We start from the raw sequence: 21,239 nt of genomic DNA, 5'->3' as shown, positions 1-21,239 counted from the left end.
TTCTACGACAAATCATATAAGTTTCGACTTTTAGTGCACAACCAAATACTATTAAAAAAAACACTTTCTTTAATTACAATCTAGTCTATCTTGTATACCAATGTGGGACCAAGGTAGCTTTTGTCACATGTAAAAGCGCAACTCAACCTTCAATGATCACCACACCAAATATACTTGATGACATAGATGAAGTGTCGAAGAGCAGCATGAGAATTACATTCATAGTGATCTATTCATGTCTATTCTCAACTGGTCCTAATCATACTTTATAGAGATCAACGCAATAAACATATATATAAATACATATTCATTGTGAGTTCAAATAAACCATCATCTTTATTCTGCAGTAAAAATATAAAACAACATAGCTGTAATTAAAATTACTCCCACTCAACCAAGGCATTATCTACTGAAATGACACTCATACGGGCTACATGATCATGAAAGACCTTAGGTACTAAGCCTTTGGTGAGAGCATCTGCTAGCATGTTATATGTTCCTATGTGTTCTATAGTTATCAAATTATTTTGAACTATCTCCTTAACAACAAGATACTTTATGTCAATATGTTTTGACTTTGTCGAGCTCCTGTTGTGATTGGAATATAACACTGTTGAATTATTGTCACAGTAAATTTCAATGGTCTTTCAATACTGTCAATTATCTTAAGTGCTGACAAAATTCCTAAGTCATATTCCATGATTTGATGCTTCATAGCACGCCACAAACTCTGCTGCTATTGTTGAAGGAGCTACAAGTGATTGCTTGACACTTTTTCATGAAATGGCTCCTCCTGCCATCATGTAGATATACCCAGATGTGGACTGCTTGCTATCTTAGCATCCAGCAAAATCAGAGTCAGAGAAGCCAAAGATCTCTATATTATCTGATCTCCGATATGTGAGCATGTGATCTTTCATTCTTTGCAAATATCTCATAACCCTCTTGACTGCTTTCCAGTGTTGCATACCTGAATTGCTCAGATATCTGCCTAGCATTCCCACTATAAAAGTTATATCAGGCCGGGTGCAAACTTGAGCGTACATAAGACTCCTTACGACTGATGAGTATGGAATCTTTTGCATCTCACTCCTTTCATGATCACTTTTAGGGCTTTGATTCAAACTGAATTTGTCTCCTTTAGCTACGAGTGTATCTTCTAGCTGACATCCATTCATGTCATACCTACTCAATACTTTATCAATGTAACTCTTTTGTGATAACCCTAAGATACCTTGAGAACGATCTTGCAGTATCTGTATACCCAAAACAAAACAGGCATTGCCAATTCTTTCATCTCAAGATCTTTCATCTCAAAACTAGATCCCAAACGCCATTGTCACTCATGGATTTCATCTCATCTTGCATAGCCTCAATCCACTTATCTACCTTAGAACTTTTCATTGCCTGTTGAAAATTGATAGGATCATTTTCTGTAAGGCCAATGCTATCCTCATGTTCTTGAAGAAATACAATTAATCATCTGGTATTGCACTTCTTCTTTCTCTAGTGGATCTTCTTAATGACACTTCTTGAGTATGTTGAGGTTGATCTATAGGGAAGGGTGATGTGTCCTCAGTGTTGTCTTGAGAGATAATGACATCAAGTGTTGGAACTTCATCTTGAGTGTCATTATCTAAAACTACTTTACTGATAATTGTAGGTGAAGTAACCACATCATTCCTGATAGTAGCATTTTCTTCTTCAAATACAACATCTTTACTTTCATTTCTCCCCTCAAACTCAATATTCTCAAGAAATCGAGCATTTCCCGTCTCGAAAAAGGTTCTTAAAGTGGGATTATAGAACTTAAAGCCCCGAGAGCACTCAGCATACCCAACAAAGTAGCAGCTTATGGTTCTTGAGTCCAGTTTCTTTTCATTTGGCTTATAAAGCCTTGCTTCCGCTGGACATCCCCAAATATGTAAATGCCTTAGGCTGGTCTTTTTCCTGTCCACAGCTCATATGGGGTTTTGTTTACTACTTTTCTAGGTACTCTGTTAAGTATGTACACTGCGGTTTTTAATGCTTTTCCCCAAAGAGACTCTGGCAAAGAAGAATGAGCAATCATACTTCTTACCATATCTTTAAGAGTCCTATTTCACCTCTCAGCAACTCCATTCATGCTAGGTTTTCCAGGCATCGTGTACTGAGGAACTATGTCACATTGTTCAAAGGGTTCTCGATGTTGTTCACCTGATCCATCATATCGACCATAATATTCTCCTTCAGGGTCAAATCTGATCGTTTTAATCTGAAGGGATGTGAATCTCGGAGCGGAAGCGGATCTTCATTGCTGATTTTTGGGATATAAAACCGAAATTGAAAGAAGGAAAATACAGTGGAAACTCAATACCTTTGAAGAACGTTTCTTCAACAAATTTCCGACGAACACCACCACCGAGCCTTCCTCGCTATCCTCTGGGAACGAGATCGTTCTTGTGGGAGAATTTCTTTGGAACGAGAGGGAGAGATTGAGAGAGCTCTTGAGAGAAAAAAAAATGGTGGGAGTTTTCTTTTCTGTGTTTTTGTTTTGTTTTCTCCAACCCATGAAGAGGAAGAACAATGACGTGGGGTAACTCCCCACGTCACAGCAACCTCCCACTCCCCTACAATATTGCAGGGGAGTTTAATATTATTATTATTAAATAATATATATATATATATATATATTAATATATATATAATTAATTAATCAAATTAATTAATAAATATAATTAATTATTAATCCAATTAATAATTAATAAATATATATATACATAAATAATTAACACTTAATTATTTATTATAAAATTAGAATCATATTCTAAAACATTTCTCTCGTATAACCTATAGTTTTAATGTACATCTTATGCACATTATTTTTAACCTATAGTTTTCATATGAATCTTATTCATATTAATTTTATTTGAATCTCATTCAAATAATATCTCTCATAATATATAGTTTTAATTCACAATTAACTATATATTATAATGTATCAATATACATATAATCCCTTAAATAATTTGAACAATTCAAATTCTTCCAAAAACTTGATCCTCGTTTTACCCGTTATGAGCTAGCAAGGGGATCTAATGGATCTATAGATCCGAAGCTCCAACGATGCAAGATTAATCGGTCAAACTCATTGACCGAGTTAATCTAGATTTGTTAACTACGGGTCATTCCACTAAAGACCCGTAGTTGCACTCTTCTCACTGCAGAATGTTTTCGTGTCCATGGATATACGACCATTAATGACGAGTCAATCCTTCACGAGTGTTCGTAACTCAAGATGGGTCAAATTACCATTTTACCCATGAGTTACATCTTACTCCTTAAACACCACTGCTCCTCTAATGAACAACCCGGTTATGGTATAACCAATAACCGGAAGTCTCTCTCGGCCAATGAGAGGGTGGGGCCCCTTGTTCAAGTCCCGGAGTCAGCATTTAAGGGAACACTCATCTACTCCCTTAAAGTCGGGGAGGAGTGAATTTCATCTTGTGAAGTTATGTTCCCAGCTCCCCACTCGATCTCGTCCCCAAAATGGTAGGAATGTTGAGTCGGCGACTCGGGCCACTCTCACTCATACAGATCAAAGGACGAGCCCTCATGGGCAGGAGTCCATAACTCACTCAAGATTGAGAATGAGTTGCCTGGTCATCCTAAGAAATAACAACCTATTAGTTAACGGTATTACATCTAAAGATTGCCTATTTCGTGGTCCGGTCTTATACAAAATCATTGTATAGGATACCCTCACTCGCATGTCTCTACACGAACGACCTGGATCGAGTCGTCTGTAACCTTTACAGAGTAGGTCGTATCCATAGTGTTGCTAGGATAAGGTACCCAACCTTATCCATATACTATAGACCCTTTAGGTTATTCACGGGACATTATCTCCATTCATATATCAGGGGTATATCAAATATATACCCGTATATCAACTATATACCCAGTATATATACTATCCCGATTACATCAAAAATAACATTGGATGTTTAGTTTATTGGATTTTGGACAATGAAAAGCTATGATTCAACAACAAATTTATTGTATAAATTTATTAAATAGACATTTGTGTTTACAAAATACAAACTACGAGTTTAGGGCAACACACCCAACATAATCTTCCTGTTAAGTTGAAGTTCAACTTCTACTTTAAAAGATTTGAACATGTCCAGAGCTTGAGATTTCTCATGAATTAAACATAGGTAGTAGTATCTTGAATAATCGTCAATGAACGTGATAAAATACCGTTGTCCATTCCATGAAGCCGTAGGGAATGGTCCACATATATCAGTCTGTATAAGTTCTAGGACTTCTTTAGCTCTTTCAGCACCTATATTCCTCTTGTTTGTTTCTTTTCCTTTTATACAATTAACACAAACCTGAAGATCTATTAGGTCAAGTGAATCAAGAATTCCTTCATCCACGAGTCTCTTAATTCTAGTGTTAGAGATATGTTCTAATCGTTTGTGCCATAATGCACCAGAATTTTCATTTAATTTTCGCTTTGTACCGCGTGATGAAACATGCTTCATTATCAAAAGGAACATTATCAAGCATATATAAATTATCAATCAATGAACCAGTATCAATAATATTTGAATTATGCAAAAGACTTAGTTTGTTATTTCCAAATGAACAAGAATAACCAAATTTGTCCAATGAAGAAATAGAAATTAAATTCCGTCTAAATGACGGAACAACAAAAGTCTCAAACAAATCCAAATGAAAATCAGTTCCTAAAGATAATCTAAATATTCCCATTGGTTCTACTTTTGCCCTATTGCCGTCAGCCACGTAGATGAAAGCCTCAGCATCACTTGGCAGTCGGCTCCAAATGCAACCCTGCATAGATACACTTATGTGAATAGTAGCACCTGAATCTACCCACCACGTATGCATAGGTAAAGAAGCTAGATTAATCTTAGAACAAACAAGGAAGAGAAACATACCCTTCTTCAATAGCCATGCAACATATTTGGCACATTGTTTTTTCATGTGTTCAGTCTTCTTACAGAAGAAACAAGCAGGTCCTGAATCCTGTTTCTTTTCCTTTTTTTGCTTAGAAGATTCCGCAACATTATTCACTCTCTTTCTCTTTACAATCTTTGAGGTAGAAGCCATGTGAACACTTTCTATCTTCTCTCGTTGCATCCTCTCTTCCTCTTGAACAAAGTGAGAGATTAGCTCATTCAAGGATCATTTATCCTTCTGAGTGTTGTAACTCACCTTGAAGTGGCTATACTTTGCTGGAAGAGAGTTCAAAACCAAATGCACTAAAATGTCTTCAGAAACTTCCAACTTCAGTGCCTTAAGTTTTGTTGCAACATTTGACATTTGCATTATGTATCCCTTATGTTTCCTTTACCAACGTATCTTGAAGAGGTGAGTTTTGCCATAAGGGTACTCGCCTCTGCCTTATTGTTTTTGGTAAAGTACTGCTCCATTTCCTTTAGAAAGCCTTTGGCATTCGTTCCCTCAACAATAGAGCCTTTAAATATTTCTAGAATTGAGGGCTTCATGATCATTAGACACATGTGATTAGACCTATCCCACTTCTCAATTTCAACTTTATTAGGATTTTCCTCAGTTGAAGTAGGATGATCTACCCTTAATGCAAGGTCTAAATCCATACATCCAAGTACTATCTGGATGTCTTCTTTCTAGTCCTTAAAATTATCCCCATTCAGTCTAAGAATGTTGTTGACTTGAGTGGACATATTATCAGAATTAGCAACCTTAACTGTATAAAGAACACAAGCTCAATATAGTAAGTAATGTCACACAGATATATATAAATATTCATGACATTCTAAATAAACTTTATGAGGACAAGTGAGATACCTAATGCAACATTTACATTCAGTCTTTGGACAAAAAATGTTAATTTGCTAGTGATACTCTCAGTACAATAATAAAACATTAAAAACTCATTCCTTTTAGATGATAGCCTTCCTTTGGGCCGACTAACAACTTCAAGGACATAACCTTATGTTATCCATATTTATTATTGCATGTGTGTTTGTTGTTTGGCCAAATTGCAACCTTCCTTTGGGCCAATCACAATTCGCATAAATAACAAATACACTACATCTAAAACTTTAAATGTTCCAATTTATAGAATAGAGACTACTTTGGTAGCATATTTCACACACCAAAACATTCAAAGAAATTAGATAAATTGTGCTACCAATAAATGAAATATAAATTTATTGACCATAGTAGTCAACATTTAATTAGCACAATTTAAAAGGGAAAAATAAACCGTCCTCCATACCTTTTATGCCCAAAATATTTATAACAGATTATAAATATATAAAATACTAATCAAAAATGGAAAAAAAACAAAATAAATAATCAGCCCACTGCAACAATTGTCTTTATGTGCTACGATAAAACCCTAGCACAGTAGCCTTATGCAGCACTCCAAATTTTATTTGTTTTTTTTAACCATAACAAATTCTTCATGGAGTGCCGCAAACTCTATTTTTTTTTAACAATAACAAATTCTTCAAATGCAGCACTTCACGCCACTTTAATTTTTTTATAAAGAGTAACTAATTCAATTATGGTATGATCGAATTGATAAAATTAGGAAGAACATATATCTTAACCTTTATCAAATCAATCGACAATCAATTAAAACAATTTTCAAATTAAATAATTTAAAATTGTCGGATCAATCCAAATAGTTATAATAATTTAGATTTCATGCTGTTTCATAATAAATTTAACTAAGGAAACAACCAACAAATTTATTCATAAACAGCAATTAAATATTTAGCAAACAACCATGCAAAACTTGGCTCTGATACCACTCGTTAGAAAACAAAAACTTTAATATAGGATCAATGCATGGGAGTAGGCTAAAAAACTATAAGTTATTTCGAATTACCTAAATCCATGAGTAGAAATTTCAAATTCATGTAGTAATATCTGCGTGGTTTGGGTCTTCCTCAACTATGCAGCTTTAAACAAAGATGGGCAATAGTCTCTATTATATGAGGAATAAGAGACTAAAGGAGCATTGTATATTGGAGACCATAGCCTGTATTTATAAGTTGATTCTAGGGTTCCACATAATCCCCTAAATCAACGGGTTGGTATCTGCTCAGCGGGCCACACCACATATAGGAAGTTTATGGGTCGTAATTAGACAACTTTTTCCCATAGTACATTTAATTTATCATAAATTGTTACCCATTTAATGAAATTAATTAAATGAATTCCAACATATACATCTCCTTACCTTCACACCAACCTGCAATTTTTCAGTCCATTCCGTTCACCTCTTAATTTTTTGTTGCCAACAGGAAAAAGAGGAGAAATATTTACATATGGAAGTAGAAGAATATGAAAGGATGGAGAGGGCCGACAAAGAATGAGGAAGTTTGATAGTTTGAGAAGTCTAATAGGCTTATCATTCAATGAATTTTCACACTAAATTAATATATTAATGCTTAAATATTTAAAACTAAATCATCCATTCGTAACCTTAATTTTTGTTTATCAAAAAACCTTAATTATTGTTTATTAAAACGATTTTTTTAAGTTAATAGAGGTAAAAAGAAAAAATATATTTAAAGGACAAAATTGTCACCAAAGAAAGATTGAAAAGAGTTATAATGAGAGAGTAAATTTGGCATAAAAAAATTCTTTTTGATCACACATATGCACGTTGCCATTCTCGGTTGTAAAAGCAGGAGAATAAAATCCCCCTACCTTCACACCAACTGGAAATTTTTCAGTCTATTTCGTTCACCTCTTGATCTTTTGTTGCCAACAGGAAAGACGGGAGAAATCCTTTATATGGAAGTAGAAGAATATGAAAGGATCGGGAGGGGCAGACAAAGAATGAGGAAGTTTAATAGTTTGAGAAGTCTAATGGACTTTTCAATCATTCAATGAATTTTCACACTAAAATAATAGATTAGTGCTTAAATATTTAAAATCAAATCATCCATTCATAACCTTAATTCTTGTTTATTAAAATGATTCTTTTTAAATTAACAGAGGTAAAAGGGAAAATATATTCAAGGACAAAATTGTCACCAAATATAGAGTGAAAATAGTTATAATGAGAGGGTAAATTTGGCATAAAAAGTTTTCCACATGGTGCCTTTTATATAGATTATAGACTATAGACTATAGACTAGTTTGTAGAAGTTGTAAAACAGTAGTGTTATATTTTTATTCTAAATCTATATTAAATAATTTTTATAGAAATTAAATTTTAGAACAAAAATAATTATAAAATTAGTTTTTTCAATTATAAAAGAACTTTATAATTGGTAGACTCAGTACCTTGCAAATAAATTCCGTTAAATAGTGTTAACGATCAACTAAATATAAGTTAAATTGAAAAATCAGCAAACAAATGGAGAAATTAAAGACGTTTCAATTAATTTTAAAAAACTAGGGTTTCGACTGATTTTGACTTTTTTCTCTCTTCTCTCTCTTCTATGTCTTCCATCTTCGTTGTCTTCCCCGTTTCCGGTGTGTGGTCGATGACGATGGGGTTTCAGTCGCCGGCTGTCGTCTTTCTAGGGTATTGATCGTGGTGATCGTTTGTGGTGATCGGTTTCTGGCCTGCTATTTTTCGTTAAACCGATGGTGGGTTCCTAAAGTCCCTATTTTGTGCTGTCGTCCGCTGTTGTCTACAAATTATGCTACCAATTCCTATATGTGCAAGTATACACAATCGTCGCAGTAAGTAATAAAAAGTTCGAATCCACAGAGACTAAGTGCCCAAACACTTAATATTCACTTAAGAAATCAATGCATTAAACTAAATAATTTTTCTTTTGAATAAATGCTCAAATGAATAGTAATGCAAGCAGTTTAAATATATCCTTAAACACACGTAAATTTTCGCTAGAACTAACAAACATAAACAATCAATGGGTAACTTCTTATGAAAACAAGGGCGTAAGGAGGAGAGAACGACTCTTTCTGGGCTACTTTAACGATGATGCAGCATTAATGAAGTACATGCAGTGGTTAAACAGACAAGACGCTTTTCCAAACACCCCAGATTTTCTACCATTAGAGTTCTTAGACAAACAATAACAGCATAAAAGAGCAGTTTTTAACCAAGCTAGGTGGTACTTATCTCTAAGTTACCACACTCTAAATCAAGTAGACTCTAGCTCGAGATGGAGTTTTCCGCTCCCTAATACATTTTTCCAAAGGTTATTAAGAAGATATTTCAACATGGTGATCAAGCACATTGAAAATAGAGTGATACAACAACTTTAAGTCAAAAGATACTATCATTAATGCAAAACAACAAAGTTACAGCCCTGAAAACGAGTTCACAACATCTCTCCCTTACCAAGGTGTTTAGCTAGACAATGCCATAAGGAGATCCAAAAATATAGGAATAAAAACAATACAAAGAGCTTAAAAGATGAAGAGAGGGAGCTGATCATCAGCTCCCAACAAGAGTTCTCGACTTCTTTCTCAGCTACAGTTCTGGTTTTCTTCTCGTCTTGACTTTCTCAGACGGTTGGAGAGGTTTTCTTGAAGTGAGAGCTGAGTGATTGGAAGAATGAAATGGAATTGTCTTGTGTGTGTGGAGGCTTCTCTTCTTGTTGGCATTTATACCTCCCTCCGATTTTAGGGCAACAAAACAAGCCTTGTGGGGTCCAGCTCTCACTCTTAGGTGAAACCTCCAGGTACTGTGGTGAATTTCGTTGAGAAGTCTTTCACTACCAGCTTACTGCTTTTTGTCTCTTTCTGGACCTGATGCTGTGGCATCATCAAAGCTGCAGCAAAATGCTCAGCGCTAGCATTATACAGAAGAACCTTGATTTCATTTCTAATTTAGGCACAACTCAATGAATATGGGGGCTAGATGAGGCTATCTTTAGCTATTTTATGCGAATTTTAGACACAAATAACTCTCTTTAGGAGAGTTATCATCCACCGGTGCTCATTGTAGCAGTCGTCGGCCGTCGTCCTTTCGAGGTGGTGATCGACCTACTCTGTGGTGGTGTTCATCGTCGCTCACCTAACCACTGCTGTGTTCGTGGTCGTGGTGGGTTTAAGGTGATCGACCTGCTCTGATTACTCCTGTGTTCAAGGTGATTGTTGCTGTGTTCGTGGCTCTAATTGCTTGGGGTTATTGTGGTTGGTTCATGGTGATTGTGCTCGTGCTGATTACTCGGGATTTTGTGTATTCGGTCACAATGTGGAAACTCAATTTGGCGAGTGGCGCTGGGTTAAAGCTTTCCGTGTTGCAACATTCGTCCGCGCCGAAGGGGAAAGCTCATTCGGAGAATATACTGATTCTGGTGTCCCCAGTTGTGGTTACTGAGGGTGTTGGGGGGCACCGGTGTTCGAGCAGGTAGGGTTCTTGTTTCAGGTGAGGTCTCTGCTGATTCAAGCGTGTTTAAGGATGTGATGGTTGGCTCTCTTGGGGCCTTGGCTGGTTCTGGTTTTCTAGCTGTAGTTTCGGGTCTGAGCACTTCTGGTTTGGTTCTTGAATGCCGTCGTAAAAGGGCTAGGAGGTCCGCTCATTTCTGAGTAGTGTGGGTGTTGAGTTCTGTTGTTTGGTGGAAACTCGTGTTTTGCGTTGTAACTTTGATTCGATTTTTCGGCCCTTTCAGGGTCATTGGAAATGTGTGAGTAGTTACTCTTCTTCTGATCTAGGGCGGATTTGGGTGTTGTGACGTCCGGGACGTTATGCTTTTACTCCACTTTCTCTTTCTTCCCAGTTTGTGCATGGGGTGGTCCTTGACAGGGTCTCTCAGATCTCGATTCAGGTTCTTTGTGTGTATACAGCGAATTCCCCTTCGTAGCAGGCTTCTCTTTGGGAATCTTTGGTGTCTATTTGTTCGTCGTGGTCTGGCTCTGGAGTGGTTATGGGTGATTTTAATACTATTCGTAGTTCGTCGGAGGTTTTGGGTGGTAATCTGGATATGACAGAAATGGTGCGGTTCGACGAGGTGTTGCTTCAGGCTGATCTTGTTGAGCCTCATGTGTCCGGGCCGTGGTATACATGGTTTAATAAGAAGTTGGGAACCGGTTTGATTCTGAAGCGGCTTGATCGTGTTTTGGTCAATTCAGCCTGGGTTGAATCCATGCCTATTTTTTAGGTTCAGGTTCGAGAGTGATGTGTTTTTGATCACTGTTGTCTTCTGATTATGCTACCAATTCTTATATGTGCAAGTATACACAATCGTCGCAGCAAGTAATAAAAAGTTCGAATCCATAGAGACTAAGTGCCCAAATACTCAATATTCACTTAGAAATCAATGCATTAAACTAAATAATTTTTCTTTTGGATAAATGCTAAAATGAGCAGTAATGCAGGCAGTTTAAATATATCCTTAAAAACACGTAAATTTTTGCTAGAGCTAACAAACATCAACAATCAACGAGTAGCTTCTTATGGAAATAAAGGCGTAAGGCGGAGAGAACGACGACTCTTTCTGGACTACTTTAACGATGCTGCAACATTAATGGAGTAATGCAGTGGTCAAACAGACAAGATGTTCTTCCAAACACCCCAGATTTTCTACCATTATAGTTCTTAGACAAATAATAACAACATATAAGAGCAGTTTTTTTAAACCACGCTAGGTGGTGCTTATTCCTAAGTTACCACACTCTAAACTCAAGTAGATTCTAGGTCGAGATGAAGTTTTCCGCTCCTTAATACATTTTTCCAAAGGTTATTAAGAAGATATTTCAACATGGTGATCAAGCACATTGAAAATAGAGTCATACAAGAACTTCAAGTCAAAACATACTATCATTAATGCAAAACAACAAAGTTACAGCCCAGAAAACCAGTTCACAACATCTCCCCCTTACACAAGGTGTTTAGCTAGACAATGCCATAAGGAGATTAAAAAATATATAAAAACAATACAAAGATGCTAAAAGATGAAGAGAGGGAGCTGATCATGAGTTCTCGACTTTGTTCTCAACTACAATTGTCTGGTTTTCTCTCCTCTTGACTTTCTCGGATGGTTGGAAAGGTTTTCTTGAAGTAAGGCTTCTTTTCACTGCCACCTTGCTGCTTTTTGTCTCTTTCTGACCCGATGCTGTAGCATCATTAAAGCTGCAGCAAAATGCTCAAAATTAGATCATTTATATAAGCGCTAGCATTATATAGGAGAACCTTGATTTAATTTCTAAATTAGGCACTACTAAATGAATATGGGGGCTAGATGAGGCTATCTTTAGCTATTTTATGCAAATTTTAGACACCAATAACACTCTTTAGGAGAGTTATCAATCACTGCCCACTTGTGTTTTTTGTAGGTGTTGTTATTCCGAGGAGGCGACCACCTTTTAGGTTTTTTTACCATTGGGCTGTTGATGTGCAATTTCTTCCTTCTATTGAGGCCTCTTGGAAGTCATTTTTGCAGGTTTCTCCCCTTCTGAGCTTCTATTCAAATCTTAGAGCTCTTAAGCCTGTGTTGCGTCGTTTGGGTCATCCTTTGTGTGATATTCAGAAGGGTGTTTGGGAGGTGCGTACTCGAATTGTGGCCGTCCAGGCGATGTTGTTGGGTGACCCCTTGTATATTTCTGCTCAGGAGGAGGAGAGGCTGACAGTGAAGGAGTTTTGGGCTTGGGCTGGGAGAGAGGAGGCGTTGCTTCGTCAGAAGTCTCGAGTCCAGTGGCTTTCTCTAGGTGATCAAAATTCTGCTTTCTTCCATTGGAGGGTTCGAGGCAGGGTTGTTCAGAATGAGTTAGCTTCTTTGACTGATGATGCAGGTCAACGGGTTACTGACCGTTCTGAAATTGCTCGGATGCTGGTGTGTTTTTATCGTGATCTCTTAGTATCTAAGCCTGTGGGCTATCGTGATTTGACTGATAGGCTTGTGGGAATTCTTGATTTTATTTGGCCAATTGAGTGCTGCATTGACTTGTGTTGTCCGGTGACCGCTTTAGAGGTTAAGGAGGTCTTTTTTTCTATAAATAATGGGAAGGCTCCTGGCCCTGATGGGTGTTCAGTTGGGTTTTTTTTTAAAGCAGCATGGAGTGTTGTGAGGGATGGTTTTTGTAGCGCTCTGTTACATTTTTTTGATACTTCGTTCTTGCCTCTTGGTGTGAATGTGACATTTATCACGCTTATTCCTAAAGCTCCTAGTGCCTCGAGGCTATTTCCTGCTGTAATGTGCTTTATTAGTGCATTTACGAAGTTACTGGTGAATCATTTGAAGGTTTTAGCTCGCTAGCTTTGTTAGCCAAAATCAGTATACGTTTGTTCCAGAACGTCGTATTGTGGATAATATTTTGTTATGTCAAAAGCTTGTCGGGGGTTATGATTTGAATAGGGGAGTCCTCAGTGTGTTTTAAAGGTGGATCTTTAGAAGGCTTATGATTATGTTCATTGGGATTTTCTCTTTGGTCTTTTATTGGCTATTGAGACTCCACCTCGATTTGTGAATTGGGTTCAGTTTGTATTACCTCTCCCGTGTTCTCGGTCTCTTTAAATGGTGCACTTGAGGGGTACTTCCCTGGTCGTCGCAGGTTGCATCAAGGGGATCCTCTATCTCCGTACATTTATGTTATGATGATAGAGGTGTTGTCTCGGATGTTGAATAAGTCGTCGTTGGGTTTCCGGTTTCATTAGAGTTGTGATAGGGTTAGTTTGACTCATTTATGTTTTGCAGATGACCTAAAGATCTTCTCTCATGGGGATCTTAGTTCTTTATCCTTTGTTAAGGATGGTTTGACCTCTTTTGGACAGTTGGTGGGGCTTGTGGCGAATACTCGAAAGAGCTCGTTTTTTAGGGCTGGTCTTCCTGATGTTGAGGTGGAGCAGTTGGCGACTTTCTTAGGTTTTTCGATGGGTTCGCTTTTTGTGCGTTATCTCGGGGTTCCGCTCCTCCCGCCCCGGCTCTCTCATCGTGATTGTCAGCCTCTGCTTAAGCGAATTGTCTCTCATGTTTGGAGTTCGGCTCGGGTGCTTTCTTTTGCTTGCAGATTGCAGCTTAGTGGGTCGATTTTGCAGAGTTTTCAGGTTTATTGGGCCAGTGTGTTTCTTCTTCCAGCTGGTTGTTCATGATGTTGAGCAGATTCTGCGTTCTTTCTTGTGGAAAGGTCGTGATAGCGGGCGGTCGAAGGCTAAGGTGGCATTGTCTGAGGTGTGTACTCATTTGGTGTATGTCACTTGGCTTCTTGTGAAGCTAATCTTGTTGATCTTTACGCGGGCTGACTCTCTATGGGTGACTTGGGTGAAGGCCTATATTCTTCGAGGGGAGTGTATTTGGACTGTTCGTGCCTCGCCTCGCTTCTCTTGGTGTTGGTGAGGTATTCTTTCTGCTGGGGATGCTTTTCGACCTTTGGTTCGGTTTGTGATTGGAGATGGTCAACATTGTTTTATTTGGCATGACGCTTGGCTTCCAGGGGGTCCGATTTATCCGAGGTTTGGTGATCGAATTATCAACGATGCTGCAAGCTTGTCTCGGGCCAAGGTTATTTATTTTCTTTTTCCTGATGGTTCGTGGCGCTGGCATCGGGGGTTTCATCTTTGCCAGTTTTGGTTGGGAGGGAAGATGTGCCCGTTTGGATTTCGGGGTCGTCAAGTCTTTTCTCAGTGTCGAGTGTGTGGGATGTGTTGCGGCCGGCTCGGCCTCCTGTTCCTTGGTTCTCTTTGCTTTTGTTCGGTGGGAACATTCCGAAGCATTCTTTCATTGCTTGGTTGGCGGTGCGTGATCGGCTTGCTACGCATGATCACTTATGTCGTTGGAGTTCGTCTGTTCCTGTTTCCTGTGTGTTTTGTTATGGCTTTGAGACCCGAGATCATCTGTTATTTTAGTGCCCTTTTAGTTTGGAGGTCTGGTCTAGGATGATTGCCTAGGCTAGTTCTTCTCACTGGATTTCATATTGGTCTACTGAGCTTACTTGGATCTGTCACATTAGTGCTGGAAGTCTGCTCGTCGTCGTGTGTGGCGTTTGGCATGAACTTCGACTGTTTCCTTTATTTAGAGGGAGCGTAACGCTAGAGTTTATGAGGGGGTGGGTTGGTCGTTTTCTGCCCTTTTGCGCACTTTAAAAGCGCTTATTTTCGTTGTACTACTTGGCCTAGGAGTTGTTGCTTGAGCTCTGATCCTATGTTTATCTCGGCCTCGAATTTGTTTTCTTGATTTACTCTCTATTTTCTTGTCTTGTGTCTGCCTGTTGGGTGTTATGCCTTGATCTCGGGCTGTGAGATCTTCAGTTTTCTTTGTTTAATATATTTACCTTTGTAAAAAAAAAATATATATATAAGTATAATTTAACATTTAGTAATATAATTCTCTCTTTTTGTATGTTCCTCAAATACTTATTGATAACTCTCCAAAAGAGAGTTATTGGGGCGAGAAATTCACATAGATTAGCTTAAGATAGCCTCAATTGCACCAACTCTACACTAAGTTGGTGTTTGAAATGCTATAATATTTCCTCTCTTCTTAACATTGCGAATTTTATTAGAAGTTCTAATTTTGGGCACTTTGTTGCATCATCAACTATGCTAAAGCATCGGAATCAGAAAGAGCAGAAAGCGACAGACTGACAATGACAGTGACAGAGCTTTAATCTAGGAGTTACCACAGTAAATGAAGAAATCACCTGGAAGTGAGAGATGTGACCCATGAAGTTGTTTGTTGCCCTAAAAACAAATGGGGGTATAAAAGCCAACATTAAAGGAAACCTCTACACACTTTTCACATCAATCAACCCTTACTTCAATAAAACCTCATAAATACAGTTCGAAAAAGCCAAGAAGAAAGGTGGAGACACGAAACTGTTGTTGAAACAGAAAAAGAGAGCAGTCTACAAGGAGCTGAGATCCTTCTTTTCATTCTTGTGTCTATTTCTCATTGTAGTCTTCTTGTCGCCTTTTTGTTTTTTTTTTCTATGACTATGCTTAGCTAAACCCATTTGTAAGGGGGAGATGTTGTGAACTCTTCTCTTGGGTTGTAAACTATGCTATTACCGTGAATGATGAATGGGTATTGAGTTGAAGTTGTGTTTAAAGTTATTTTCAGCATGCTTGATCACCATTGTTGGAATATCTCCTTGTTAACTCTTGGAAAAGTGTAATAGGGAGTGATAAACTTCAATTTATGCTAGAATCTGCTTGAGTTAGAGAGTGAGTACTTAGGAATAGGGCTCACCTAGCACGACTATAAACTGCTACTAAATGCTAAGTTTGTCTAAAAACCCTAATAGTAGAAAACATGGGACGTCTGAGAAGGCTCCATGTCTGTTTGGCCAGTATAGCATCGTTTGAGTAGTCCAGAAAAAAAGTCACATTCAGTTTTCCCCCTTACCCTGTTAATGAGTGAATCGTTAACGGTTTTCATTGCCTACTGTCTTTATTAAAAAACCACTTGAATTCAATTTAAGTTCAAATTTATAATATTCACTATGCATCGCAACATTTATTTTCTATATTACCCGTGTTATCTTTGCTATTCAACATTTTGCATTTAGATTTTAGCTTCCTTGAGCCACTATTAAAGTGTTTAGTGAGCATTCTCTATGGATTCGAACTTTTTATTACTTGCTATAATGAACGTGTATACTTGCACATAAAAGACACAATATCGTTTAACAAGTTTTTGGCGTCGTCGTCGTTGCTTAAGAAAGTTTGTGCTAGAAGGATTTCTTTTAATTACTGTCTGGTGGGTTTTGAAGTTGAATGCATGATCTGCAAGGGCTAGAATATCTGCTTGACAACGAGATTGAGCATACATTTCATAGGAGAAGAAGTGAGCAGCGTAGATAGCAAGTGGAAGCTAACCCAATGAATCAAGTACTAAGACTCCTCAATCCAGTAGTAGAAGGAATTAACGAGGGAGAAGTAGTTGTATCAGCAGCTACTCCCCCTTTTAACGCCATTCTATTGGCAGATGACAGAGAAAGGGCTATCAGAGCCTATGATGCGACTGCACTTCATGGTTTTCATCCAGTTATAACAGGGTTTGAAATAGAAGCCAAGATGTTTGAGTTAAAACCGGTTATGTTCCAGATGCTTCAAATAGTGGGACAATTTTTTGGAAATCCATATGAAGACCCTCATCTACACTTGAGGTATTTTCTGGAAGTGAGTGACTCTTTCAAGATGTAAAGAGTATCTAAGGAAGCATTGCATTTGAAGTTGTTTCCATACTCGCTGAGGGACAAGTAAGAGGCTGGTTGAACTCTATGCCAGCTGAGTCCATTACATCTTGGAATGATTTTGCTGAGAAGTTTTTAATGAAATACTTTCCCACAAGCAAGAATGCCAAGTATCGAGGAGACATTAATAATTTCCAGCAGAGGCATGGTGAATCTGTGAGCGAATCATGGGAAAGGTTTAAGGAACTTTTAAGGAGATGTCTCCATCATAGTTTGCCAAGGTGTATTCAGATAAAGACCTTCTACAATGGGCTGAATAAAGCAACACAAATGGTAGTTGATGCATCTGCTAATGGAGCATTGTTGTCTAAGTCGTATGTAGAGGCGGTTGACATATTGGAAAGGATTTACGCTAATAACTACCACTGGTCAGATTCCAGAGTAGTGAATGAGAGGAACAATTATGGGGCTAATGATAATGAGGCAATGGCTGCACTGAAGGATCAAATTGCCAACCTAACCAATATGGTAAAGAACATGAACACTGCCGCAGCATCATCGACTAGCCTTGATATGAGTAAAGTGATGACCATATAATGCTCTTACTATGAGGGTGAACACCATTATGACTCTTGCCCAGGAAATTCAGCCTATGTATTCTATCTAGGAAACCCAAATAGAAACAATCCTTACTCAAACACCTACAACTTAGAATGGAGACAACACCCCAACTTTAGTTAGGGAGGAAATCAAGGGAACCATGTGCACCATAACACTTCCCAATATCAGCAAATATTCATCAAGCAACTAGGACTGCTGATGCCCAACCAGTAGCAAGGAACAAGGCAAGCATCCAATTCTTCCAATTCCATAGAAGCTATGATGAGAGAATACATGGCCAGAAATGATGCAATGATTCAAAGTCAAGCTGCTACATTAAGAAACTTAGAAGTTCAAATGGGACAAATGGCAAACGAGCTAAAGAATAGACCTTAGGATTCTTTACTGAGTGACATTGAAAATCCAAAAAGGGAAGGGAAGGAACAGTGTCAGACCTTAACCTTATGTTGCGAGAATGCATTGCCACCACCATATTCTGCGCAGGTGCAAGCAGAAATAGTGGAACATCTTGCAGAACCGCAGTTAGAAAATATAAAAGAGGAGAACTGCATAGAATATGCCGATAAATGAAGATAAAGTTAACCATGCTGGAGCATCGCAGGAGCAAGAACTACACCAAAGACCAACAGTATAGCAGGAGATAGAAAGGTAGCCTGAACCTGAGATAAACAGAGGAAAAAAAGCTACAGAAGCAGAACCAGCGGAAGAGGTATCTATAGAGACTCCAATGAAGAAAAAGGTAAAAGTGTCTGTAGAATACAGACCACCACCTCCATACCCTCAGAGACTCCAGAATAAAACTCAAGATTGACAATTTGACCGTTTTTTAGAGGTGCTGAAACAACTTCATATCAATATACCTCTAGTAGAAGCACTTGAACAGATGCCTAATTATGTTAAATTCCTCAAGGATATTCTAGCCAAGAAAAGAAGGCTAGGGGAATTTGAAACAGTGGCTCTAGTAAAGGGATGCAGTGTCATCTTAACAGGTAAGCTTTCTAAAAAAAATGACAGATCCAGGGAGTTTCACTATCCCTGTGTCAATAGGAGGCAAGAATGTGAGGAATGCTCTATGTGATTTGGGTGCAAGCATAAACTTAATGCCCTTATCATTGTATCAGAAGTTGGGAATTGGGAAGGCACGCCCTACCATAGTAACCCTGCAGTTGGCTGATAGGTAAATCACACATCCTGAGGGCAAGATAGAAGATGTTTTAGTGTAGGTGGACAAATTTATCTTCCCAGCTGACTTTATCATATTGGACTACGAAGCTGACAAAGAAATTCCAATCATCTTGGGAAGGCTTTTCCTCTCCACTGCAGAGCTTTAATAGACGTACAAAATGAGTAATTGACCAATTTTAAGGATTGCAGATGATTTCATTACGAAGGAAATACAAACGGAGGAGCTGCTAGATCAGTTGGAAGAGGAGCTACGCATGATCTTTGAAGCTAAGGAGAAGGAAGCAAAGTTGATCCAAACCATTGAAAGAGGAGCACAAGTGGAGATAGTGTTCAACAGGGCATTTGAATCACTAGAATTAAAAGATAGAGAGCAAACACCGCTATTTCTCTATGTCTGCACGCTCCATCTTTCTGTCTAACCACCTTCTATCATTTTCAATCGATTGCTTTTTCTCCCTCAACCTTTTCATCTACTCCTTCTTATATTTCCTCAAATGTTGGTTAAATCGAATCCAATCCTAGAACTGAGGTCGAAGCCTGCGATTATCCAGGTACTCCATTGATTTTCGATCCCTGCCCTAGAGCTAAGGTCGAAGTCAATTTCTCAAACTTCGTTTCCGAACCCAGACCTAAAACTAAGGTCGAAGCTCTGCTTCTTCATGTCTGTAAGCTCCCTATTTCTGTCTAGCCACCTTTTGTCCTCTTCCACCGATTTCTTTTTCTCCTTTGACCTTTTCCTCTACCTCTTCCTATATTTTCTGAAATATTAGGTAAATCGATCTCAGTCCTAAAGCTGAGGTCGAAGCCAGCATCAAGGTCCAATGATTTTCAAGCCCTGTTCTGGAGTTTAGGTCGAAGTCTTTTCTTGCATTTTGATTAAATCGAGCCCAGTCCTAGAATCGAGGTCAAAAAATACATCCAGTCAAGTCCAATGTTTTTCGAGCTCTGCCCTGGAGTTTAGGTCGAAGTCTATTTCTCAAACTTTGTTTTCGAACGCAGTTTTAGAGCAGAGGTCGAAGTTCTGTTTCCCAGGTCTGCAAGCTCCCTTTTTCTGTTGAACAACCTTCTATCCTTTTCCACTGATTGCTTTTTCTTCCTCAACAATTTTATCTACTTCTTCCTCTCTTTTCTCTTGGTTAAATTGAACCCAGTCCTAGAACTGAGGTCGAAGCCTACGTTCATCCAGGTACAATGTTTTTCGAGCCCTACCCTAGAGCTGAGGTCGAAGTCTATCTTCAATTTGGTTAAATCGAACCCAGTCTTAGAACTAAGGTTAAAGCCTGCATCCATTTAAGTCCAACATTTTTCGAGCCCTACCCTAGAGTTGAGGTCGAAATCCATTATCAAATGTTGGTTAAATCAAACCTAGTCTGAACTTAGGTCGAAGCCTGTGTTTATGACCAACAGGTGACATTTTCTGTTTTTAATGCCATTAAGTTCCCTGTTGATGTGGAAGAATGTTCTCTGTTAAGGATTGCAGATGATTTGCTTACGGAGGAAATACAAACGGAGGAGCTACTAGATCAGTTGGGAGAGCAGCTACACATAATCCTTGAAGTAGAGGAGAAGGAAGCAAAGTTGATCCAAACCAGTGAAAGAGGAGCACAAGCGGAGATAGTATTTAACAGGGCATTTGAATCACAGGAATTAAAAGATAAAGAGCAAGCACCGCTACAACCTTCTGTGGAAAAGACTCTTAAGTTGGAATTGAATGTTCTACCAACTCACCTGAAGTATGCTTATTTGGGAGAAGCTGAGACACTGCCAATCATTATTGTAACTGACGTAGCTGAAGACAAGGAATCTCAACTGTTAGCAATGTTGAAAAATCACAAGAAAGCTATCGGATGGACACTTGCAGACTTAAAGGGGATCAGCCCAAGCTACTGTATGCATAAGATTAATTTAGAAGAAGGTTGCAAAAACTCAATTGAGCATCAAAGAAGACTCAACCCTACTATGAAGGAGGTGGTCAAAAAGGAAATCATCAAGTAGCTCGATGCTGGAATAATTTATCCTATATCTGACAGCGACTAGGTGAGCCTAGTTCAGTGCGTACCTAAGAAAGGGGGAATTACAGTGGTGTCTAATGACAGTAATGAACTGATTCCAACAAGAACAGTTACAGGTTGGCGCATATACATGGATTACAGGAAGTTGAACAAGGCAACCAAGAAAGACCACTTCCCCTTTGAAGGGATCAAATTCCCAACGAAGCGATTTATCGCTTGTGATTCAACTCGGATTAGAAAATGAACGATACTGGTTTCAAAAATAGAATGTTTATATTTAAAATGAGGTTAAGCCTAACGCGAGGAAGAAAACAACTTACGTTTGTAGACCGTTGACTAGAACTTCTTCCTCGAATC

At 38.3% G+C, this 21,239-nt stretch overlaps 2 protein-coding genes and 2 pseudogenes across 2 annotated transcripts; 3 read left to right on the top strand and 1 right to left on the bottom strand.

Annotated features, from left to right (window-relative positions):
- Window positions 1-4,813: 4,813 nt before the first annotated feature.
- LOC148208345 (uncharacterized) lies at window positions 4,814-5,696 on the bottom strand (annotated as a pseudogene).
- Window positions 5,697-10,136: 4,440 nt separating this feature from the next.
- LOC148208344 (uncharacterized) lies at window positions 10,137-14,267 on the top strand. Its single transcript, XM_088120192.1, has 6 exons — window positions 10,137-10,345; window positions 10,651-10,714; window positions 10,803-11,025; window positions 12,271-13,175; window positions 13,706-13,978; window positions 14,034-14,267. Exons 1-6 carry the CDS (start codon window positions 10,137-10,139, stop codon window positions 14,265-14,267), a joined length of 1,908 nt encoding a protein of 635 aa, XP_087976318.1.
- Window positions 14,268-16,750: 2,483 nt separating this feature from the next.
- Window positions 16,751-17,661, top strand: LOC148208343 (uncharacterized; annotated as a pseudogene).
- A 1,031-nt stretch (window positions 17,662-18,692) lies between these two features.
- Window positions 18,693-20,865, top strand: LOC148208342 (uncharacterized). The gene is made up of 3 exons (XM_088120191.1): window positions 18,693-18,862; window positions 19,052-19,262; window positions 20,251-20,865. The coding sequence occupies exons 1-3, from the start codon at window positions 18,693-18,695 to the stop codon at window positions 20,863-20,865; spliced, it is 996 nt and encodes a 331-aa protein (XP_087976317.1).
- Window positions 20,866-21,239: the final 374 nt, after the last annotated feature.

Source organism: Momordica charantia (assembly GCF_013281855.1).
Source record: "Momordica charantia cultivar OHB3-1 chromosome 11 unlocalized genomic scaffold, Mcharantia_2.0 BLBB01000011.1, whole genome shotgun sequence".
Classification (NCBI taxonomy): Eukaryota; Viridiplantae; Streptophyta; class Magnoliopsida; order Cucurbitales; family Cucurbitaceae; genus Momordica; species Momordica charantia.
This window is presented reverse-complemented; position numbering and strand designations above follow the sequence as displayed.